This window comes from Leucoraja erinacea, chromosome 26 (assembly GCF_028641065.1).
Source record: "Leucoraja erinacea ecotype New England chromosome 26, Leri_hhj_1, whole genome shotgun sequence".
Lineage (NCBI taxonomy): Eukaryota > Metazoa > Chordata > Chondrichthyes > Rajiformes > Rajidae > Leucoraja > Leucoraja erinaceus.
Genome location: NC_073402.1, coordinates 321820 through 346420, shown reverse-complemented (window position 1 = coordinate 346420; position 24601 = coordinate 321820). Strand labels below are relative to the sequence as shown.

Sequence of the window (24601 nt, the reverse complement as noted above, 5' to 3'; positions counted from 1 at the left end):
TTAGTCAAACATGACCTTCCAGGCACAAATCCATGTTGACCAATTTTATCCCTCGTTATCCTTTTGCTATTAATATTCCTGTAGAAACCCTTTGGATTTACTTTCACCTTACCAGCCAAAGCAACCTCATATCTTCTCTCAGCTTTTCTAATTTATTTCTTAAGATTCTTTTTACATTCTTTATACTCCTCAAGCACCTCATTTACGCCATGCTGCCTATAATTATAGAAACATAGAAACATAGAAAATAAGTGCAGGAGGAGGTCATTCGGCCCTTCGAGCCAGCACCGCCATTCATTGTGATCATGGCTGATCGTCCCCTATCAATAACCTGTGCCTGCCTTCTCCTCATATCCCTTGATTCCACTAGCCCCTAGAGCTCTAACTCTCTCTTAAATCAATCCAGTGATTTGCCTCCACTGCCTCTGTGGCAGGGAATTCCATAAATTCACAACTTTCTGGGTGAAAAAGTTTTTTCTCACCTCAGTCTTGAATGACCTCCTCTTTATTCTAAGACTGTGGCCCCTGGTTCTGGACTCGCCCAACATTGGGGACAATTTTCCTGCATCCAGCTTGTCCAATCCTTTTACAATTTTATGTGTTTCTATAAAATCCCCCTCATCCTTCTAAACTCCATTGAATACAAGGTTATTCTTTTCAATCTTTCCTCATATGACAGTCACACCATCTCAGGGATCAATCTCGTGAACCTACGCTGCACTGCCTCAATCACAAGGATGTCCTTCCTCAAATTAGGAGACCAAAACTGTACACAATACTCCAAATGTGGTCTCACCAGAGCCCTATACAACTGCAGAAGAACCTCTTTACTCCCATACTGAAATTCTCTTGTTATGAAGGCCAACATTCCATTAGCTTTCTTCACTGCCTGCTGTACCTGTAAGCCAACTTTCAGTGACCGGTGTATAAGGACGCCCAGGTCTCGCTGTATCTCCCCCTTACCTAACCTAACCCCATTGAGATAATAATCTGCCCCCTTGTTTTTGCCGCCAAAGTGGATAACATCACATTTATCTATATTATACTGCATCTGCCACGCATCTGCCCACTCACTCAGCCTGTCCAGGTCACACTGCAACCTCCCACCATCCTCTTCACAGTTCACACTGCCACCCAGCTTTGTGTCATCCGCAAACTTGCTAGTGTTGCTCCTAATTCCCTCTTCCAAATCATTAATATATATGGTAAACATTAATATATATGTGGCCCCAACACCGATCCTTGCGGCACTCCACTCGCCACTGCCTGCCATTCTGAAAAGGACCCGTTCACTCCTACTCTTTGCTTACGGTCTGCCAACCAATTTTTTATCCATGTCAACACCCTACCCCAATACCATGTGCTCTAATTTTAGTCACCAGTCTCCTGGGCGGGACCTTATCAAAGGCTTTCAGAAAGTCTAGATACACTACATCCTCTGGCACCCCTTCATCCATTTTACTTGTCACATCCTCAAAAAATTTGAGAAGATTAGTCAAGCATGATTTTCCTTTCATAAATTCATGTTGACTTGGACTAATCCTTTTACTGCTATCCAAATGCCCCATTATTACCTCTTTAATAATTGACCCCAGCACCTTTCCCACCACCGAAGTCAGGCTAACGTCTTGAAAAAAATTCAAGAAAATTAGTCAAACATGACCTTCCAGGAACAAATCCATGTTAACTGTTCCTAATCAGACCCTGTTTATCAAGATGCTTATATATATTATCTTTAAGTATCCTTTCCATTAATTTGCCCACCACTGACGTCAAACTAAAAGGTCTATAGTTGCTAGATTTACTCCATATAACCATATAACAATTACACAGCTACCACTCTCTGAGTAAAGAAGTTCCCCCTAAACTTTTGTCCCTTAATTCTCAAATCATGTCCTCTTGAATCTTCCCTACTCTCAATGGAAAACGCTTATCCACGTCAATTGTCTATCCCTCTCATAATTTTAAAGACCTTAATCAAGTCCCCCCTTAACCTTTTGCGTTCCAAAGAATAAAGACCTATCTTGTTCAACCTTTCTCTGGAACTTAGGTGTTGAAACCCAGGCAACATTCTAGTAAATCTCCTCTATACTCTCTCTATTTTGTTGACATCTTTCCTAAAATTTGGCGACCAAAATTGTACACCATACTCCAGAATTGGCCTCACCAATGCCTTGTACAATTTTAACATTACATCCCAACTTCTATACTCAATGCTCTGATTTATAAAGGCCAGCACACCAAAAGCTGGATTTACCACCCTATCTACTTGAGATTCCAACTTCAGGGAACTATGCCCAGTTATTCCTAGATCCCTCTGTTCAATTGCATTCCTCAATTCGCTACCATTTACCATGTACGTCCTAGTTTGATTTGTCCTGTCAAGATGTAGCACCTCATACTTATCAGCATTAAATCCCATCTGCCATCTTTCAGCCCACCCTTCCAAATGGCCTAAATCTCTCTGTAGACTTTGAAAATCTACTTAATTATCCACAAAACCACCTATCTTAGTATCATCTGCATAGTTACTAATCCAATTTACCACACCTTCATCCAGATCATTGATGTACATGACAAGCAACAGTGGACCCAACACAGATCCCTGTGGCACCCCACTAGTCACTGGCCTCCAACCTAACAAACAGCCATCCACCATTACTCTCTGGCATCTCCCATTCAGCCACTGTTGAATCCATCTTGCTACTCCACCATTAATATCCAAAAATTGAACCTTCTTAACCAACCTTCCATGAGGAACCTTGTCAAAGGCTTTACTGAAGTCCATATATACAACATCCACTGCTTTACCCTCATCAATTTCCCGAGTTTACCTCTTCAAAAGATTCAAGAAGATTAGTCAAACATGACCTTCCAGGCACAAATCCATGTTGACTGTTCCTAATCAGACCCTGTTTATCCAGATGCTTATATATATTATCTCTGTATCCTTTCCATTAATTTGCCCACCACTGACATCAAACTAAATGGTCTATAATTGCTAGGTTTACTCTTAGAACCCTTTTTAAACAATGTAACAACATGCACAGTACGCCAATCCTTCGGTACTATTCCTGTTTCTAATGACAATTGAAATATTTCTGTCATAGCCCCTGCTATTTCTACACTAGCTTCCCTCAATGTCCTAGGGAATATCCTGTCAGGAACTGGAGACTTACCCGCTATTATATTTTTCAAAAGTGTCAGTACTTCCTCTTCTTTGAATCTCATCATTTCCATAGCTACTCTACTTGTTTCCCTTACCTCACATAATTCAATATCCTTCTCCTTGGTGAATACCGAAGAAAAGAAATTGTTCAATATCTCCCCCATCTCTTTTGGCTCTGCAGATAGCTGTCCACTCTGACACTCTAATGGACCAATTTTATCCCTCGTTATCCTTTTGCTATTAATATAGCTGTAGAAACCCTTTGGATTCACTTTCACCTTACTTGCCAAAGCAACCTCCTATCTTCTTTTAGCTTTTCTAATTTCTTTCTTAAGATTCTTTTTACATTCTTTCTACTCCTCAAGCACCTCATTTACTCCATGCTGCCTATAATTATTGTAGATCTCTCTCTTTTTCCGAACCAAGTGCCCAAATTCCGTTGAAAACCATGGCTCTTTCCGGTTTTTACTATTTCTTTTCAACTGAACAGGGACATAAAGATTCTGCACTCTTAAAATTTCATCTTTAAATGTTCTCCATTTCTACCATATCTACCATTGGTCACCCATACACAAGTTGTATGTTTTCCCACTTTCACATTCTACACACTAGGGACAATTTACAGAATTTATACCAATAGACACCAAATTAACCTAAAAAGCTGCCCATCCGTGGAATGTGGGAGCAAAACTGGAGTACCCGGAGAAAGCTCATGTGGTCACAGGAAGAATGTGCAAACTCTGTAGAGACAGCATCCAAAGTCTGGAATTAACCCGGGTTCTCTGGTGCTGGAACAAAACAGATCTGCTGCTGCGCCACCGTGCCGCCCTCATTTGCTCTTGTGTAGCTGACCAGGCATTACAACTGGAAGAACACCCCCACCAATGTGATTTCAAAGAATTACTGATTCCAGAATAATGTCTGCTGGCTGATGCTCAAGAATCAGGAGAATTTAGCACAGTAAAGTTCTTTAAACTAGATAAAATGTCCAAACAATTGTATTCCATGTACCAAATAAATTCAATCTCGAGCAGAAAAACGTCACTTAAAAAAAGTTAATTGAGAAAATAGGTACTACTTGAAGTTGCACCTATCCATGTTCTCCAGAGATGCTGCCTGACACGCTGAGATACCCAAGCACTTTGTGTCTTTTTTGTACTGAAATAAATAGCCTTGGCTTCAGTGCTCCTACATTAACTAGCTGCTCAAATTAGCAAGCATTTCCATTGAAGTACAACTTAGCTGATTGGATGAGCGAAGGGCACAAAGAGAGAGGGATGAGAGGAACATTTGGCCCAGACAGTTCGGAGAACAATTCCCATCTCAGCCTCAGCAAGATGCATTGTGTAAGTGAACCTCAGTAAAGTGGGCCACACTAAAATATACCAGTTCTCCTTTCAGGTCAAGTCAGGGGAAGTTCCCCCCACCACGGGTACCATGTAATCCCGTGCTACCTGCTCCATGGTCAGATAGTCGGCTTGCCAGGTGAGGAGGGGACTGTGGACCCCCAGCAGGATCAAAAACAAGACCTGTCAAAGAGCAGATGAGCTTCTAGCGAGCCAATGGCCATCCAAACCTCAGTAGAAGTTGCGATCACTGTCGTACATAGCATTGTAAGGAATGATGATAAAGCACACACACCAAAATACTATACTTCTAGTGGCAGAAGTCTGCAGGAACTGGGGGACAGAGATGTGTGGTGCATCCGTCACCATTCCCATCGGAAACCAACACCAATGTGTCGCTAATGTTTTCAACGATGATGATGATGATGATGATGATGATGATGATGAATTCTCCAGCCATTGATTTCAATGGAGCATGGACTGTATTGGCTGTGGGTATCAACGTGACCAGAATCATGAATGTTAATGCGTTGGGCTCCATGCAGACTTGAACTTAAGCTATTTGCAATAGTTCACTGCTGTGTGAGCAAGGTCAGTGAAGTTGTATTTATGGAGCTGAGTGTTCTGCATCGAGTACTGATGGACAGTAGCAGGTGAGTAACCACAGGGTTGAGCAAAGGTTGCTTCTTTCCCCCTCAGCAGAATGCCTCTACAGCACTGGGCAGATTGATCAGGCACTGCAAAAAGGATTCTAGTTTCTCAACATCATCACACAGGTTCTTTCCAGATACTCTGGCAGAAGTGGTGATGCTGACATTATGAAGCAGTTCAGTGAGCCATGTGCTATCAGGAAGGTGAATGCAATGCCAGCATTCATTTCCATGGGACTAGAACATAAAATCTAGGATGTAATGCTGAGGCTTTATAAGGCGCTGGTGAGGCCACATTTGCAATATTGTGAGCAATTTTTGCCTTATATCTGAGGAATGAAGTGCTGGCTTTGGACAGGGTCCAGGGGAGGTTTCTGAGAATGATCCAGAGGATGAAAAGATTAAGGTTTGAGGAGCCTTTGAAATCTCTGAACCTCTGGGACTGCCAGATGAAGAAAGAAAGACTAGGCTGGAGTTTAGAAGAATGAGTGGGTTCTTATAGAAACATATAAAATTATAAAAGGACTGGACAAGCTAGATGCAGGAAAAATGTTCCCAATGTTTGGCGAGTCCAGAACCAGGGGCCACAGTCTTAGAATAAAGGGGAGGCCATTTAAGACTCAGGTGAGAAAAAAACGTTTTCACCCAGAGAGTTGTGAATATGTGGAATTCCCTGCCACAGAGGGCAGTGGAGGCCAAATCACGGCATAGATTTAAGAGAGAGTTAGATAGAGCTCTAGGGGCTAGTGGAGTCAAGGGACCGTTGGAAAGCAGTGGAGGAGGGTCAGGGCGGTGAGTACTTAAATCGGGCGGGGGCTTGTTTTCACAGAGGCCCAGGACCGTTGGAGAGCAGTGGAGGAGGGTCAGGGCGGTGAGTATTTAAATCGGGCGCGGGGCTTGTTTTCACAGAGGCCCAGGACCGTTGGTGAGCAGTCGAGGAGGGTCAGGGCTTTTACCGAAATCCGTAACGTTCCACTCTCCATAGGGAGGGTTCTGGTGGAAGCCGCTGATTGGTGGAAGCAGACTAGAGGAAGCAGCTGATTGGGTGCAACCTCAGGTTAGCATTTGTGCTTTCTGGTTAAAGGTGCAGTTCTTTAGTAAAGGTACAGTGAGCTAAGGGTACAGTGGGCTAAAGGTACAGTGCTTTTTGTTTATATAATAAAGGGCAGTTTAAAGGTCACGAGGGAGCAGCTGTTGTGAGTCAGATACCTGCTGATTTCTCCCAGCAGTTTCTATTGTATTATACTGGTATCAGATCCAGGGTAAGGCGGGAGAATGACAGCCAGAGCAGTATACTGTTCTGGATGTCAGATGTGGGAGGTCATGGTGTCGGATGGCCCTCCAGACATCCACATCTGCACCAGGTGCAGCGAGATGGGGCTCCTAAGGGACCGTATTAGGATCCTGGAGCAGCAGCTCGATGACCTCGCTCTGATCAGGGAGAGTGATGAGGTCATAGAGGGGAGTTATAGAGAGGTGGTGTCACTCCAAAACCATGGGAGAGAGACATGTGGGTCACGTTAAGGAAGGGCAAGGGGCAGAGGCAGGCACGAGTGAGTACTCCAATGTCGGTACACCTCGCAAATAAGTACTCCTGTTTGAGTACGGATGGGGGTGACAGCCTGCCCAGGGGTAGCGAGAGTGGACGGGCCTCCAGCACAGAGACCGGCCCTGTTGCTCCAAAAGGTAGGGAAAAAAAGAGGGCAATAGTAATTGGGGACTCTATTGTTAGGGGGTCGGATAGGCGATTCTGTGGATGCAGTCGGGAGACCAGGATGGTGGTCTGCCTCCCTGGTGCCAAGGTCTCGGACGTGTCTCAACGCGTCCAAGATATCCTGAAATCGGAGGGAGAGGAGCCTGAGGTTGTGGTACATATAGATACCAATGACATAGGTAAAAAAAGGGAAGAGGTCCTGAAGGGAGGATTTAGGGAGTTGGGAGGAGAGTTAAGAAAAAGGACCAAAAAGGTAACAATCTCAGGATTACTGCCTGTGCCACGCGACAGTGAGAGTAGGAATGGAGCGAGGTGGAGGATAAATGCGTGGCTGAAAGACTGGTGCAGAGGGCAGGGATTCAAGTTCCTGGATCATTGGGACTTCTTTTGGGGACGGTGGGACCTGTACAGAAAGGATGGGTTGCACTTGAACCCGAGGGGGACCAATATCCTAGCGGGGAAATTTGCAAAGGCAGCTGGGGAGACTTTAAACTAGAATGGTTGGGGCGAGGGACTCAAATAGCGAAAGGTAGTAGACAGAATGGGAGGCAGGAAGCAGAAACGGAAAGCACTCGGACACAAGAGGAGAAAGAAAAAAAAGGAAATAAACAGAGAATAAGAGACAGGGGTTTTCTTAAATGTGCATATTTTAATGCTAGGAGCATTGTAAGAAAGGTGGATGAGCTTAGAGTCTGGATAGACACCTGGAAGTATGATGTTGTGGCGATCAGTGAAACGTGGTTGCAGGAGGGCTGTGATTGGAAACTAAATATTCCAGGATTTCGCTGCTTCAGGTGTGATAGAATTGGAGGGGCAAGAGGTGGAGGTGTTGCATTGCTAGTCAGGGAAGATATTACAGCAGTGCTTTGGCAGGATAGATTGGAGGGCTCATCTAGGGAGGCTATTTGGGTGGAATTGAGAAGTGGGAAAGGTGTAGCAACTCTTATAGGGGTGTATTATAGACCGCCAAACGGGGAACGAGAATTGGAAGAGCAAATATGTAAGGAGATAGCAGATATTAGTAGTAAGCACAAGGTAGTGATTGTGGGAGATTTCAACTTTCCACACATAGACTGGGAAACACATTCTGTAAATGGGCTGGATGGGTTGGAGTTTGTAAAATGTGTGCAGGATATTTTTTTTGCAGCAATACATAGAGGTACCTACTAGAGGAGGGGCAGTGCTGGACCTCCTGTTAGGAAATGAGACTGGAACAGGTGGCGGAGGTATGCGTTGGGGAGCACTTCGGGTCCAGTGATCACAATACCATTAGTTTCAATATAATTATGGAGAGGGTCAGAACTGGACCTAGGGTTGAGATTTTTGAATGGAGAAAGGCTAACTTTGATGCGATGCGAGATGATTTAAAAGGAGTGAACTGGGACATTTTGTTTTATGGGAAAGATGTAGAAGAGAAATGGAGGACATTTAAAGGGGAAATTTTAAGAGTACAGAATCTTTATGTTCCTGTTCGGTTGAAAGGAAACAGTAAAAATTGGAAAGAGCCCTGGTTTTCAAGGGAAATTGGACATCTTGTTCGGAAAAAGAGGGAGATCTACAATAATTATAGGCAGCATGAAGTAAATGAGGTGCTTGAGGAGTATAAGGAATGTAAAAAGAATCTTAAGAAAGAAATTAGAAAAGCTAAAAGAAGATATGAGGTTGCTTTGGCAAGTAAGGTGAAAGTAAATCCAAAGGGTTTCTACAGCTATATTAATAGCAAAAGGATAACGAGGGATAAAATTGGTCCATTGGAGAGACAGAGTGGACAGCTATCTGCAGAGCCAAAAGAGATGGGGGAGATATTGAACAATTTTTTTTCTTCGGTATTCACCAAGGAGAAGGATATTGAATTATGTGAGGTAAGGGAAACTAGTAGAGTAGCTATGGATACTATGAGGTTCAAAGTAAAAGAAGTACTGACACTTTTGAAAAATATAAAAGTGGATAAGTCTCCAGGTCCTGACAGGATATTCCCTAGGACATTGAGGGAAGTTAGTATAGAAATAGCCGGGGCTATGACAGAAATATTTCAAATGTCATTAGAAACGGGAATAGTCCCCGAGGATTGGCGTACTGCGCATGTTGTTCCATTGTTTAAAAAGGTTTCTAAGAGTAAACCTAGCAATTATAGACCTGTTAGTTTGACTTCAGTGGTGGGCAAATTAATGGAAAAGATACTTAGAGATAATATATATAAGCATCTAGATAAACAGGGTCTGATTAGAAACAGTCAACATGGATTTGTGCCTGGAAGGTCATGTTTGACTAATCTTCTTGAATTTTTTGAAGAGGTTACTAGGGAAATTGACGAGGGTAAAGCAGTGGATGTTGTCTATATGGACTTTAGTAAGGCCTTTGACAAGGTTCCTCATGGAAGGTTGGTTAAGAAGGTTCAACTGTTGGGTATAAATGCAGGAATAGCAAGATGGATTCAACAGTGGCTGAATGGGAGAAGCCAGAGGGTAATGGTGGATGGCTGTTTATCGGGTTGGAGGCAGGTGACTAGTGGGGTGCCTCAGGGATCTGTGTTGGGTCCTTTGTTGTTTGTCATGTACATAAATGATCTGGATGAAGGTGTGGTAAATTGGATTAGTAAGTATGCCGATGATACCAAGATAGGGGGTGTTGTGGATAATGAAGAGGATTTCCAAAGTCTACAGAGTGATTTAGGCCATTTGGAAAAATGGGCTGAAAGATGGCAGATGGAGTTTAATGCTGATAAATGTGAGGTGCGACACCTTGGCAGGACAAATCAAAATAGGACGTACATGGTAAATGGTAGGGAATTGAAGAATACAGTTGAACAGAGGGATCTGGGTATAACCGTGCATAGTTCCTTGAAGGTGGAATCTCATATAGATAGGGTGGTAAAGAAAGCTTTTGGTATGCTAGCCTTTATAAATCAGAGCATTGAGTATAGAAGCTGGGATGTAATGTTAAAATTGTACAAGGCATTGGTGAGGCCAATTCTGGAGTATGGTGTACAATTTTGGTCGCCCAATTATAGGAAGGATGTCAACAAAATAGAGAGAGTACAGAGGAGATTTACTAGAATGTTGCCTGGGTTTCAACAACTAAGTTACAGAGATAGGTTGAATAAGTTAGGTCTTTATTCTCTGGAGCGCAGAAGGTTAATGGGGGGGGGGTCTTTAAAATGATAGAGGATAGACTTTGATGTGGAAAGGTATTTCCCTTTGAGAATAGGGAAGATTCAAACAAGAGGACATGACTTCAGAATTAAGGGACAGAAGTTTAGGGGTAATATGAGGGGGAACTTCTTTACTCAGAGAGTGGTAGCGGTGTGGAATGAGCTTCCAGTGGAAGTGGTGGAGGCAGGTTCATTGGTATCATTTAAAAATAAATTGGATTGGCATATGGATGAGAAGGGAATGGAGGGTTGTGGTATGAATGCAGGCAGGTGGGACTAAGGGGAAAAAAAATTTGTTCGGTACGGACTTGTAGGGCCGAGATGGCCTGTTTCCGTGCTGTAATTGTTATATGGTATATGGTTATATGATATGGAGAGAAGGCATGGGTTATTGATTGGGGACGATCAGCCATGATCACAATGAATGGCGGTGCTGGCTCGAAGGGCCGAATGGCCTCATCCTGCACCTAATTTCTATGTTTCTATGTAAACTATAGTCTAAATTAAATTAAACTAAACTAACAACTAGACTAAACAAAACTAAAGTAAACTAAACTAAATTAAATTACTTCACACATACACCTTGATCTGTGGTTTCCTGAGCAGAAGTAAAGAGCTAAAGAAAAGCTATCGTCAAATTCATGATAAATGCCGTGGGCTTTCCTCTTACCTGCACCGATTCCGTGACATTTGGGATATGGAGCGTGTGGATGCCACTTCTGGTTATTCCTGATTTGAACACTTCAGCGCAATCTTTAAAAACTACTGGTTCTTCTTTTTGAATTTGATGGATTTCTATGTAATGAACAGGGAAAACATTTATTCCCAACAGCATGAAAAGTAAATCTATTACTGTAAGCACATTGCTCAATACGAGACTTATATGTGATGTTTGTCACAATATCATCACTGGCATGACGTTAACATTATTTATTGTATCTTAAGGTTAAAGGAATCAATTTCTCCAATTGCACTTTAAACTTTAGAGTTATAGTGCGGAAACAGGCCCTTCAGCCCACTGAGTCTGGGCTGACCACCCGTCACCCTGTACATTAGCACTGTTCTACACAATAGGGCCAATTTGTAGGGCCAATAAAGAAGGCCTCTACTTCCTGAGATAATTGCAGAGAATCGGCATGTCAAAGAGGATTCTCTTGAACTTCTACAGGTGCATGGTAGAGAGCATATTGACTGGTTGCATCGTGGTCTGGTTTGGCAACTTGAACGTCCACGAACGAAAAAGTCTGCAAAACATTGTGACCACTGCCCAGTTCATCACCGGCTTTGACCTCCCCACCATCGAAGGGATCTATGTAGTCGCTGCCGCAAAAAGGCTGCCAACATCATCAAAGACCCACACCATCCTGGCCACACACTCATTTCACCATTGCCATCGGGAAGAAGGTACAAGAGCCTGAAAACTGTAACGTCCAGGTTCAGGAACAGCTTCTTCCCTACAGCCATCAGGCTGTTAAACACGACAACAAATAAGCTCTGAACTACAACAGACTACTATTATTATTGCATTATATTTGTTTACTTCTTGAGTATGTGTGCATGTGTACATGTACACACTGAACTTTTTTTCTCCCGTTATGTACTATGTTTACATATTCTGTTGTGCTGCAGCAAGCAATCATTTCATTGCCCTATCTGGGACATATGACAATAAAACACTCTTGACTCCTTGACTCTTGAATTTTACAATTTTTACCAAAGCGAATTAACCTATAAACCTGCAGGTTTTTGGAGTGAAGGAGGAAATCACAGCATCCGTAGAAAACCCACACAGTCACAGGAAGAACGTATAAACTCTGCACAGACAGCACCCGTAGTCAGGATCGAACTTGGATCTCTGGCGATGTGTGGAATCAGTCTACCGATGTGCGACTGTACTACTCCAATTGTATTGACCAGGGTGTGTTAAAGGGGCCTATTGACAGTGGTCATTTTACCTGCCTACAGTAACAGGTAATAAAGAAATGTATGTAAAGGTCATGTTGGACATGGTAAAGGCTTATTGGCAAAAAAACAGACTCGTTAGATAATCATTGAATGGCCCATTGTGCCAATTCCTATATTTTTCCAGGTGAAACAACAGCCTTTTTATTTATTAAATTAATAATTTAATAAATAAATCCGTGAAAATAGTCCCACATCCCTACTAGGTACCAACTGAACATATGAACCAGATCTTATTCATCAAAATAAAAAACAACAAATACAAATACGAGACAGCACGGTGGCGCAGCAGCAGAGTTGCTGCCTTCCAGCGGCGGAGACGCAGGTTTGATCCTGACTACAGGTGCTGTCTGTATGGAGCTTGTCCCGAGTGTGCGTAGGATAGTGTTAGTGTGCGGGGATCGCTGATTGGCGTGGACTCGGTGGGCTGAAGGGCCTGTTTCCACGCTGTATCTCTAAACTAATTGTGTCTGGTGTCCCCTTGGCTGGCACTGGTGATCCTCTCAAGTGGTTGGCATGTAATTTTGCAGATATGTGATGCAGGGGGGGCGTCAACACTCAGCCCTGCCCCAGAACCCAGGGGGACATCCCCAGCATTGTGTCTCAAGGCTGATCTCAGCTGTCTGTAACTGACACTGTGATCAGATTGAAAGGCAGGAAAGGGGGCAGACAGTTTAAAACCATAATCACCAAATTTTTGTTTTGTATTACTTTTCATGAAATCCCCTATATGGGTTGGCATTACCACATTCAGTACTTTTTGGATTGATAGTTCAAGCACTGTATTAATATTAATTTAACCTTTAGGATATACAAACTGCTTTCAATGAGCTTATCTCTGTCTCAGGCCTTGCTGGAAAAGAGCCAGTTTCCCTGTAATGCATGGAATCTTTCTGTATGTTGCAGATTTCTCCAAAATAAACAACCAGCAAAGTATTGTTAAACGTGGAACTAGGGACAATTGGCCTTAAGCTAGGGACAATTTACAGAAGCCAATTAACCCACAAACCTGCATGTCTTCAGAGTGTGAGAGGCAAATGAAGCTTCCGGAGAAATCCCACGCGGTCCCAGGTAAAACGTACAACCTCCGTACAGACAGCAGCCATAGTTACGATTGAACCCTGGTTATCTGGTACTCTACCACTGCACCACTGTGCCGCCCAAAACAACATAATTTACAAACACAGCTCTTCTTTATTCGTTATATAGATTTCATAATTTGATTTTAATATTATTAAAAAGATTTGTCCTTGTCAACCCACTTTATCATTTCCCATGATATAATGTTGCTATGATACTGTGGTCAGCAGATTGTCACAGGCTGAAGATAGACACAAAACGCTGGAGTAACAGCGGGTCAGGCAGCATCTCTGGAGAGAAGGAATAGGTGACATTTCAGGTCGAGTTCCTTCTTCAGTCACAGGCCTCTGCCATTTCAATCATTTTGCTTGGTTGGGTGGCATATTTTTAGAGTCATAGAGTGATACAGTGTGGAAACAGGCACTTTGGCCCAACTTGCCCACACCGACCAACACTTCCCAGCTACACTGGTCCCACTTGCCCGTGTTTGGGCCATATACCTCCAAACCTGTCCTTTCCATGTACCTGTCTAACTGTTTCTTAAATGTTGGGATAGTCCCAGCCTCAACTATCTCCTCTGGCAGCTCGTTCCATACACCCACCGCCCTTTGTGTGAAACAATTGCTGCTCAGATTGCTATTAAATCTTTCTCCCATCACCTTCACCTTGTGACATTTGTTTACTCTTCTTCCGTTAACCCAGTGAGGGTTAGCCTTGGGCTCAAGGGGCAGGTGCGTTTAGAAGGGCTGGTTATTTGTAACTTGAAGGTCCTTCACGCTGTATAACGGACTGTCACCACTGTGCAGTGAGCATGAGTTTAATAAATTGACGGAACTGTGTCAGTCAGTCACGACACAAGGAAGGACCTTCATGCAAGTAGTTGTTAGAAAATCACCAATGATGAGTAACTGGACCAGGCAAAAGCCTGTTTGGATCATTGGTTGGTTATGAAGCGCCAGTTTCTCAGGAAGGCAAATATTAAATCATGAAACATTGATTCGGAACACCTGTTAGGCAGGGCATCTGCTCAGGGATCAAAACCATATTGCTATCCACCTACATCTAACTATGATATGACGAAAACAGCATAGCCTGCCCTGGCCTATATGATAACCATATAACCATATAACCATATAACAATTACAGCACGGAAACAGGCCATCTCGACCCTTCTAGTCCGTGCCGAACACATAATCTCCCCTAGTCCCATATACCTGCGCTCAGACCATAACCCTCCATTCCCTTCCCATCCATATAACTATCCAATTTATTTTTAAATGATAAAAACGAAGTTCCCCCTCATGTTACCCCTAAACTTCAGTCCCTTAATTCTCAAGTCATGTCCCCTTCATATGAGCTCCCGGTTGCCAAATACTTTAACTCATTCCCATTCCTACACTGACCTTTCTGTCCTGGGCCTCCTCCATTGTCAGAGTGAAGCCACATTCAAATTGGAGGAATTTCGCTTGGCAGATTATAAACCAGTGATATGAATACTGATTTCTCTAATATCAAGTAACCCTTGCATCCCCTCTCTGGCCATGTCCCTCCCCCACCCTAGTCACCTAGTTCCACTATCATCCTGTTGAGTTTCATTGTCTGTATAGCTCTTTGTTACCTAGGCCACAGTCAACAAAGGCTCCACCTTTCCTTGATCATCGTCACCTTTTTGCATAACTTTCATTCATTTGTTCTATGTCTATATCTCTGATTTCCCTTTCCCCTGACTCTCGGTCTGAAGAAGGGTGTTGATGCGAAAAGTCACCTAATCCTTTTCTCCAGAGATGCTGCCTGACCCGTTGAGTTACTCCTGCTTTTGTCTATCTTTGGTTTAAACCGACATCTGCAGTTCCTTCCCACATATAGCTCGACTTTATCCATTGCGCGATAAAATGTAAATTTATCAACCAAATTATCTGTGCCGCCTTGTAAATAAAATAAAATAATAAAATATTATTACTTCATATTCATATTCTTGACCAAGGTTCCAGTAAAGGAGTAATATCCAGTGATGATATCTCTAGCAGCTAGGATACCTGGAGATTTCCTTGACTGCTTCCAACAGACATGATCTTCAGGAGTTTAATCAGCTCTCCATAATTGACAGGAATGCATTGGCCATGGGCTGGACGTGTCAAAATCTTTTGTAAAAGTGTTTACTCCAAACTCCGCGTTCAACACAAGTGGAGAGTCCTATTGTGCTCAAGCCAGTGAATGAATTGTTTCTGTTCACCCTGTTATTTTACTTTGTTTTTCGTGAACTAAGGGCAGCACAATGGCGTTGCTGCCTTACAGCGCCAGAGACCCGTGTTTGATCCTGACTACGGGTGCTATCTGTACAGAGTTTGTACGTTCTCCCTGTGACCATGTGGGTTTTCTCCAGGTCCTCCGGCTTCCTCCCATAATCCAAAGACGTACAGGTTTGCAGACTTTGGTAAAATTGTAAATTGTCCCTATTGTGTAGGATAGCGTTAGTGTGTGGGGATCGCAGGTCGGCATGTACTTGGTGGAATCTGCGCAGTATCTCTAAAATCTATAAAGTCTGGGTGCAACTACAGAATGGCTAGGACCACTAGGAGACCATGACTATGTCAAGTCAACATCAGATATGAGCCTAAGTGTCAGCATCTGCAGTGCAGGAATAGCCTTGGTAATCATCTGGGGAAGAGGCTGAATATTGTTCATGCTTTTAAACAATGCGAAGTCCCATCAGCCCACTAGATCGTTGATGTTTACGGAATGGAAACAAACTCGCTGCAGGACAATGCATTTACCAATTCTTTTCAAGCAATTCTTGCAGCCCAGACAACTCTAATACTACAATGATGTTACACGGTGGTCTGGCTTGGCATGATCACTAACCGTTGGAGTGGAAAACGATATTCAGCAGCTTGTTGACGGTCTCCATGAGTGACACCTGCTGGCTTTGCAGGGCACTGTTATTCTCCATGATGGTGCTCATGTGCTTCTCCAGGTCACCACTAATGGTGCTCTGCTTCACCTTCACTGATTCCAGCTCAGATTCATGTTTGTCTTCCATTTCTATGATTTTCTGCTCCAGAAAGCTGAATGCAAGAAAACAACATGGAGAAATGAGTAATTTAAAACCATCCTTCATACTGATAATGTGTAGGAAAGAACTGTAGATGCTGGTTTAAATCAAAGGTAGACACAAAATGCTGGAGTAACTCAGCGGGACAGGCAGCATCGCTGGAGAGAAGGAATGGGTGACGTTTCGGGTCGAGACGCTTCTTAACTCTCGACCCAAAACGTTGCCATTCCTTCTTCCCAGAGATACTGCCTGTCCCGCTGAGTTACTCCAGCATTTTGTGTCTACCTTCTTACTGATCATTTATCTAAGTAATTCTGGGCCTCCTACAATGTTCAAAGTTAAATCCCATGTTGTGTCACTTTCCCCAGCATGGCATGGGATTTCTTTGGAACTAATACATAGTTTAAAGGGAGAGTGCTAAATCAAATGATTAATTCCAAATAGGAAGAAAGATTCTAAGGGGAGCACGAGGCAACAGTGGCTGATAAAGGAAGTCAAGGACAGTATAAAAATAAAAGAGAAGAAGTACAACATAGTAAAGGTGAGCGGGAAGCTAGAGGCAGATTGGGCAACTTTTAAAGAGCAGCAGAAGATAACTAAAAAGGCAATATGGGGAGAAAAGATGAGGTACGAAGGTAAGCTAGCCAAGAATATAAAGGAGGATAGTAAAAGCTTCCTTATGTATGTGATGAGGTAAAAAATAGTTAAGACAAATGTGGGTCCCTTGAGGACAGAAACAGGTTAATTTATTCTGGGGAACAAGGAAATGGCAGACGAGTTGAACAGGTACTTTGGATCTGTCTTCATTAAGGAAAACACAACAAACTCCCAGATGTACTGGTGGACAGAGGATCTAGGGTGACAGAGGAACTGAAGGAAATTCACATTAGGCAGGAAATGGTATTAGGTAGATTGATGGGATGCAAGGCTGATAAATCCCCAGGGCCTGATGGTCTGCATCCCAGGGTACTTAAGGAAGGTTCTCTAGAAATCGTGGACGCATTGGTGATCATTTTCCAATGTTCTGTAGATTCAGGATCAGTTCCTGTGGATTGGATGGTAGCTAATGTTATCCCACTTTATAAGAATGGAGGGAGAGAGAAAACAGGGAATTATAGACCAGTTAACCTGACATTGGTGGTGGGAAAGATGTTGGAGTCAATTATAAAAGATGAAATAGCGGCACATTTGGATAGCAGTAACAGGATCGGTCCGAGTCAGCAGGGATTTACGAATGCTTGACTAATCTTATGGCATTTTTTGCGGATGTAACTAGGAAAATGAATAATGGAGAGCCAGCAGATGAAGTGTACTTAGACTTTCAGATAGCCTTTGATAAGGTCCCACATAGGAAATTAGCGGGCAAAATTAGAACACATGGTATTGGAGGTAGGCTTACTGACATGGATAGAAAATTGGTTGGCAGACAAGAAACAAAGAGTAGGGATTAACGGGTCCCTTTCAGAATGGCAGGCAGTGACTAGTAGGGTACCGCAAGGCTCGGTGCTAGGACCGCAGCTATTTACAATATACATTAATGATTTAGATGGAGGGATTAAAGTAACATTAGCAAATTTGCAGATTACACAAAGCTGGGTGGCAGTGTGAACTGTGAGGAGGATGCTATGAGGATGCAGGGTAACTTGGACAGGTTGGCTGAGCGGGCGGATGCATGGCAGATGTAGTATTTGTGGATATTTGTGAGGTTATCCACTTTGATGGCAAGAACAGGAAGGCAGATTATTATCTGAATTATGTCAAGTTAGGAAACTGGGCGATCTGAGGCTCCTTGTTCAAGTAAGTATGCAGATACAGCAGGCAGTGAAGATAGCTAATGGCATGTTGGCTTTCATAACACGAGGAGTTGAGTATAGGAGCAAGGAGGTCCTTTTGCAGTTGTACAGGGCCCCAGTGAGATGACACCTGGATTATTGTGTGCAGTTTTGGTCTCCAAATTTGATGACGGATATTCCTGTTATTGAGGGAGTTTCACGAGGTTAATCGCGGGATGGCTGGACTGTCATATGTTGAAAGAATGGAGTGATTTGGCTTGTGTACACTGGAATTTAGAAGCTTGAGAGGGAATCTTATTGAAACATATAAGATTATTAAGGGATTGGACGCTCTAGAGGCAGGAAGCATGTTCCTGATGTTGGGGGGGTCCAGAACCAGGGGCCACAGTTTAAGAATAAGGGGTAGACCATTTAGAACGGAGGTGAGGAAACACCTTTTCACCCAGGGAGTTGTGAATCTGTGGAATTCAGTGGAGGTCTCTGGATGCTCTCAAGAGAGATTTAGATAGAGCTCTCAAAGATAACAGAGCCAAGAGATATGGGGAGAAGGCAGGAACTGGGTACTGATTGTAGATGATCAGGCATGATCACAGTGAATGACGGTGCTGGCTTGATGGGCTCAATGGCCTACTCCTGCACCTATTGTCTATTGTCTCTGACTTCAACAACCAGAAATTGTTCTTTGATCATGTTGCTTTCTTATAAAAAACCTGTTACTTTTTTTCAAAACCGCACAAAGTGCTGGACTAACTCAACGGGTCAGGCAACATTTCTGGAGAACATGAATAGGTGACGTTTCGGGTCAAGACCCATCTTCAGGTGTTTTATATTGTCAGGTAAAGTACAATTGATCAATGTCTGAAAGAGCCAGGGTGACATAGCAGGAAAAGTAGCTCCATATCAAGTTTAGTATCAGAGGATGAAGATTTAAGCAATAGTGGGACCGTGCGATTTAAAAAAAGTTTTTAATGCATTTATTTCACAAAATATATTGAGGTAGCATGGTGGTGCCTTACAGTGCCCTAGACCCAGGTTCAAAGCTGACTATAGGTGCTGTCTGTACGGAGTTTGTATGTTTTCCATGTGACTACATGGGTTTTCTCTGGGTGCTCCTGGTTTTGGTAATTTGACCGTTAAAAATAGTAAATTGGCCCTAGAAGGTTGGATAGTTCTAGTGTACGGGGATCGCTGGTTGGTGTGGACCTGGTGGGAACAAGGGCCTGTTTCTGCACTGTATCACCAAACTAAACTAAATTAGTATATACTGTATATGGGAGAAAAATCATATCCAAATGAATACCTTTGAATGTATTTTGTTTTATGGGTCACTGCCCATGCAGTAGTGCCCGTTAGGGAGTGGCTACCACTGTGCTGAACCATTGTAGATGGTATAATGTACAGCAATGTGTACATTTACCCAGGCATTTTGAATGGAAGATGAAGAACCACCAGTTTAAATTCCATTTGGAATATTTTGAAGGACCAAGAAACCAAGAAACAGTCAGATAGTTGCAGGAACAGATTCACTGATAGGCCGGAACAGGTAAGAACAGCGATTCCTTCATCTGAAGGAGATATTATCCAGATGAACAATACAATTGGATTGATCCAGGTCATCAGTTTAATGGTCATCATTCCTGGTAGCAATTTACCTTTTTTTAAATTGGTTTTGCTTTTATGAATATAACTTCTACAAATGCCATGATGAGGTTTCGACATACACCTACAAATGTTTAGTCAGTTTCTGGGTGACTAATTTGAGAATTTAACCATTGCATTATCACTGTGATGAAGCAGGGAGAGATTTTGAATGTAATATGGTTGGTCACAGAGGTCTGGAGTGTCACCAATGATTTTGTTAAGGACAAACTAGGGAAATTATACATTTGAACTCAGTATTTCTAGCATTATTTGCTTTGTTCGCCAACTTTTATTCTTTATTCAAATGAGGTTAAAAACTGTTATCCTTTATTTAAGGATATCCTAAATAATATTTTGCCAATAGGACTGGAGAATGAGTGCTTAAAAGAGAATGAGCATTTTCAAAGACCCAATCCAAAGGCTTCTGCTTGGTCCTAGATGTTATAAATGCCTACTGGAACTGCAGAGGGATGTCGTGCTTTAGAAAGCAACTTTTTTGTGGACAATCTTTAATTCAGCTTATGACTGAACTTCGTTACCAGGCTTCAATCCCAGTGTCCTGATACCTGCACTGTGGAATTTATATACCTCTGTCATGATAATTTAAGTGATCCAGCTCTGAAATATTTTGAAGAAAGAAATCAATTTTTAAACAACTATTTGTGTGGAAGTCATGCTGCCCGAATGCCTTAGTTTTTACTGCTGTGGTCTCAGAATGAAAACAAGCTCCAAGAATAAGTCCTTGTATCTATTGTTGTTGCATATTTCAACAGTCTGCCTGACAGTGCAAGTCTTTAGCTGTTTCAATACCACCACATGCATTTAAACACACCTGTTTTTTTCTTGGAGTTTAGTAATTTCCAGGTTCTGCACCATGATCTGATTCTCCAGTTTGTTGGTTGACAGCAAGTTTTCTAGCAGCTGTATTTCAAGGCGTGATGTTTGGTTCAGAACCTAAAAGCAACACAAATTATCCTTCAGAAAAAGTCCTTGTTTCAGAAGTGATCGGAGCAGAATTAGGCTATTTGGCCCATCAAGTCTACTCCACCATTCAATCATGGCTGATCTATCTCTCACTCCTCGCCCCATTCCCCTGCCTTCTCCCCATAACCTCTGACACCCGTACAAATCAAGTATATATCAATCTCCTTACAAATATCCATTGACAGCCTCCACGGCCTTCTGTGGCAATTAATTCCATAGATTCACCACCCTCTGACTAAAGAAAATACTCTTCATCTCCTTCATTTTTTTAAATCAAATTCTTTTTTATTTAGTTTTCAGGACATAACAAAGTGCAAAGTTGTCTATTTGTTACAGACAGAGTGTACGAAAAGAATAAATAAAAAACAACTTATGCTAACATATAACAAGACAACAATAAAATAAAAATGAGATACCAAAAATAATCCCTCCCCAGTCACTGCCAGTGAGCATATGCAAATATCAGCCTGTCACAACAATAATCCACGATAAATGAATGGGTAGACTGTTAAGCTGTTAAACTGTGCTTGATGATCAAGCATTTATAAAGTCTGGAATGCATTTTAAAAAGGTCCCCACGCTTTCTGAAACCTTCCATTTGAATGTTGAAGTGAGTACCTAATTTTCTCGAGCTTTAGGCAGGACATAATATCTGTCAGCCATTGAGTATGAGTGGGCGGGGTAGGATCCATCCACCGGAGCAGGATTGTTTGCCGCACCAGAAGAGAAGCAAAAGATATAGTGCGGCGTTCCTAAAGGTACGTCGTTTTATTCTGAGGCTATGGCCTCTAGTTCTAGATTGTTCCACTAGTGGAAACATCCTCTCTACATCGACTCTATTCAAGCCTTGTTCATCTTATTCATCTTATTCAAGATGATCCAACACTTGCAGAGCATTAGGGAATCCTATGTATTTTTTGGCATGGTTACAGGAAGAATTCTAGGTTTTGGTATTCTTTGACATTTTCCTCTGTATTTGCATGTAGATTTCGAGATTCTTGGGAGAAACCAAGTGCAAATGCAAAGCACAAGGTTATTTTGATTACAACAAGTGTCTTGGAATATTTATTAAAAAGAAAGGACATCATACAGAAATGTGAAATGCTAACTGTATTTCTCTCTCCATAGACGCTGCCTGACCTGCACAGGACTTCCAGCATTGTTGTTATTTTAGAAAATACCACTTTTGCATCATTTGCTTTTTTTTATTCCCTTAGAGATAATTATCTAAAGAAGATCTGGGTGTGTTTATGAATAAAGAGAGGCAGGGAATTAGAGATAAATAAAGAGAGTCAATTTAATTTTAATTTAATTGTCATTTGGACCCCTAGAGGTCCAAACGAAATGGACCTTCAACAAAACTTCAAGCAAATTCTTAGGGTGGCACAGTGGTGCAGCGGTAGAGTTGCTGCCTTATCGTGCCAGGGACCCAGTTCAATCCTGACCTCGGGTGCCATGTACGCAGGGAGAACATAGTTTGTATGTTCTCCCTGTGACCGCGTGGGTTATCTCTGGGTGCTCCAGTTTCCTTGAACACTCTAAAGATGTACAGATTTGTAGGATAATTGGCTTCAGTAAAAATTGAATAATCAAAAATTGAAGATCCGAAAAGCGGTCTCCCAGCAGGGACCCGCGGGCTCCCGGTGTTACCAGACCTGCGGTAAGCCTCCAAATCTCCGAGGGTCGGGTCGCAGCAGCGCGCCACCACCGCTCCTCCCACTCCGGACTCGGCCAGCTCCGTGATGGTGAGTAGCTTCGCAGCTCCGTGACTGGAGCCCCAGGACGTTCCTGCTGGAGGCCGCTCCACGGTGCAGCCCCAACGACAACGGAGACCCGACAGGGAAAGGTCAGGTTCTCCGTGCAGGGGACGAATTTTTAAAAGTTTCCCCCCCCCCCCCCCGCACACACACACACACACATACCCCAACAAAAAAATAAAAACTACATTAAAACGGGACAAAAAATAACAAAAAGACAGACGTGAGTCGCGCCGCCCAATAAAAGATTTGCTCAATTTTACAAGAATTTATACACATCGAAAACGCTAATAGACAATAATAAAGTTTCAGAATTTCTGGACAATTGTAACCTTCCAAGACTAGAACTGAAGGAACAAGAGGAACAGGGAGCACAAATTACATCTAAGGAAATAGAAAACACAATAAACACACTTAAGAATTGAAAAACACCAGGACCAGACGGATTCAGTAATGAATTTTATAAATGTTTTACGACATAGTTACACCACGTCTACAGAAAATGTATACATACGCTTTTAAAGAACAAATCTTACCTGAAACACTAGCAGAATCAACGATCACATTAATACTTAAAAAAGATAAAGATATAGAAGAACCAGGCTCATATAGAGCTATTGCTTTGTTAAATACGGATCAAAAAATATTAGCGAAAACACTAGCTAGAAGACTTAGTAAATATGTTAGTAAATTAATAAATGAAGATCAGACGGGATTTATACCGCAGCACATTACAAACGCTAACCTGCCCTCCTTGGATGACAAATACAAGGCCCGATGCTTGCGCAGGGCCATAAATATCAAGAAGGACACATCCCACCCTGCCAACCACCTTTTTACTCTGCTACCCTCCGGGAGGCGATTCAGGTCTCTGCAGGCTCGCACTGGTAGACTAAAAAATAGTTTCTACCATTGTGCGATAAAAGAGCTTAACTCCAATAGTGAACACTGGGAAGCAAGAAGTAACTTTGAGGAATACCGCTAAAGTACATAATGCAGATAAATGTGGTCTGCATTTATGGAACTATTACAAGCATAAGGTGCAATAGTAATTTTAAATATAAATGGTACCACGATCTGGTAACGGGGGGTAAAAAAAACACGGTTGGTATATACTTTTTTGCGGAGTTTTGTGTTATAATTGAGCGAATGCTTCTCCTTTTTTTTCTTTTCTTTCTAGGGTATATTTCCTTTCTTTACTTCCTTCTCCAACTTCTTCCCAAAGGGGCTTTCTTTTCCCAACACTTTCCTGCACCTTCACGACTCTTGCTCACTTTCCTTTCTTCTTTTATTTCTACCTTTTTTAAAGCTCGAAAAATGAAGTGGTACAACAAATGTAATAAGATATATGTGATGTGTATTACTGTAATTTACTGTACTTCTAAGAAAAAAAAGAAAAAAAAGAAAAAAAAAGAAAATAGGTGCAGGAGTAGGTCATTCAGCCCTTCGAGCCTGCACCGTCATTCAATATGGCTGATCATCCAACTCAGTACCTGCCTTCTCTCCATACCCCTCGATACCTATAGCCACAAGGGCCACATTTAACTCCCTCTAAAATATAGCCAATGAACTGGCCTCAACTATATTCTGTGGCAGAGAGTTCCAGAGATTCACTACTCTCTGTGTAAAAAATGATTTTCTCATCTCGGTCCTAAAAGATTTTCCCCTTATCCTTAAACTGTGATCCCTTGTTCTGGACTTCCCCAACATCGGGAACAATCTTCCTGCATCTAGCCTGTCCAACCCGTTAAGAATTTTGTAAGTTTCTATAAGATCCCCCCTCAATCGTCTAAATTCTAGCGAGTCTGACTCTCAACCGCCAATCAAATTCTAGCGCATCTGACTCTCAACTACCAATCAACCCCTCCTCACTAGTATGCAACAAATGCTTGTTCGCTCTGGCACCACCCATCTCTGCCACCTCTTTACACTACCTGACTCCTAGCCACATCTCCAGTCCAAATGTAAATGTTGTCTGTTCATTTCCCTGAAGCTGCCTCAACTGGTGAATTCCTCCTCTCTTTTGTTCACAAAACTGCATCAGGTAAACCTGAAAGCCACCCACTGATCAAATGCCCTCTACACTGGATTGGTCTATCTTTCTCATTTGCACCTGTATCTGTTCTTCCCTGATGTTGTTATCTCTAATTCCTCATCACGTCCCCGCTCTCTCTTCATTTCTCTTTCGGCCCCAATCTGTTCCTCTGCCTATTCCAACTTGATTTGGTAGAAGTCCTTTTCCTCAGATGAAATTTGAATTCTGTTCCCCCAATCATAGAAACATAGAAACATAGAAAATAGA

At 42.4% G+C, this 24601-nt stretch overlaps 1 protein-coding gene across 1 annotated transcript in view; it reads right to left on the bottom strand.

The window, feature by feature from the left end:
• Window positions 1-24601, bottom strand: part of LOC129709593 (angiopoietin-2-like) — a 158799-nt gene that overhangs the window by 59251 nt on the left and 74947 nt on the right. Inside the window, 3 exon segments of the mRNA XM_055656041.1 lie at window positions 10701-10825; window positions 15935-16137; window positions 20391-20512. Of these exon segments, the coding sequence (XP_055512016.1) occupies window positions 10701-10825; window positions 15935-16137; window positions 20391-20512 (450 nt within the window).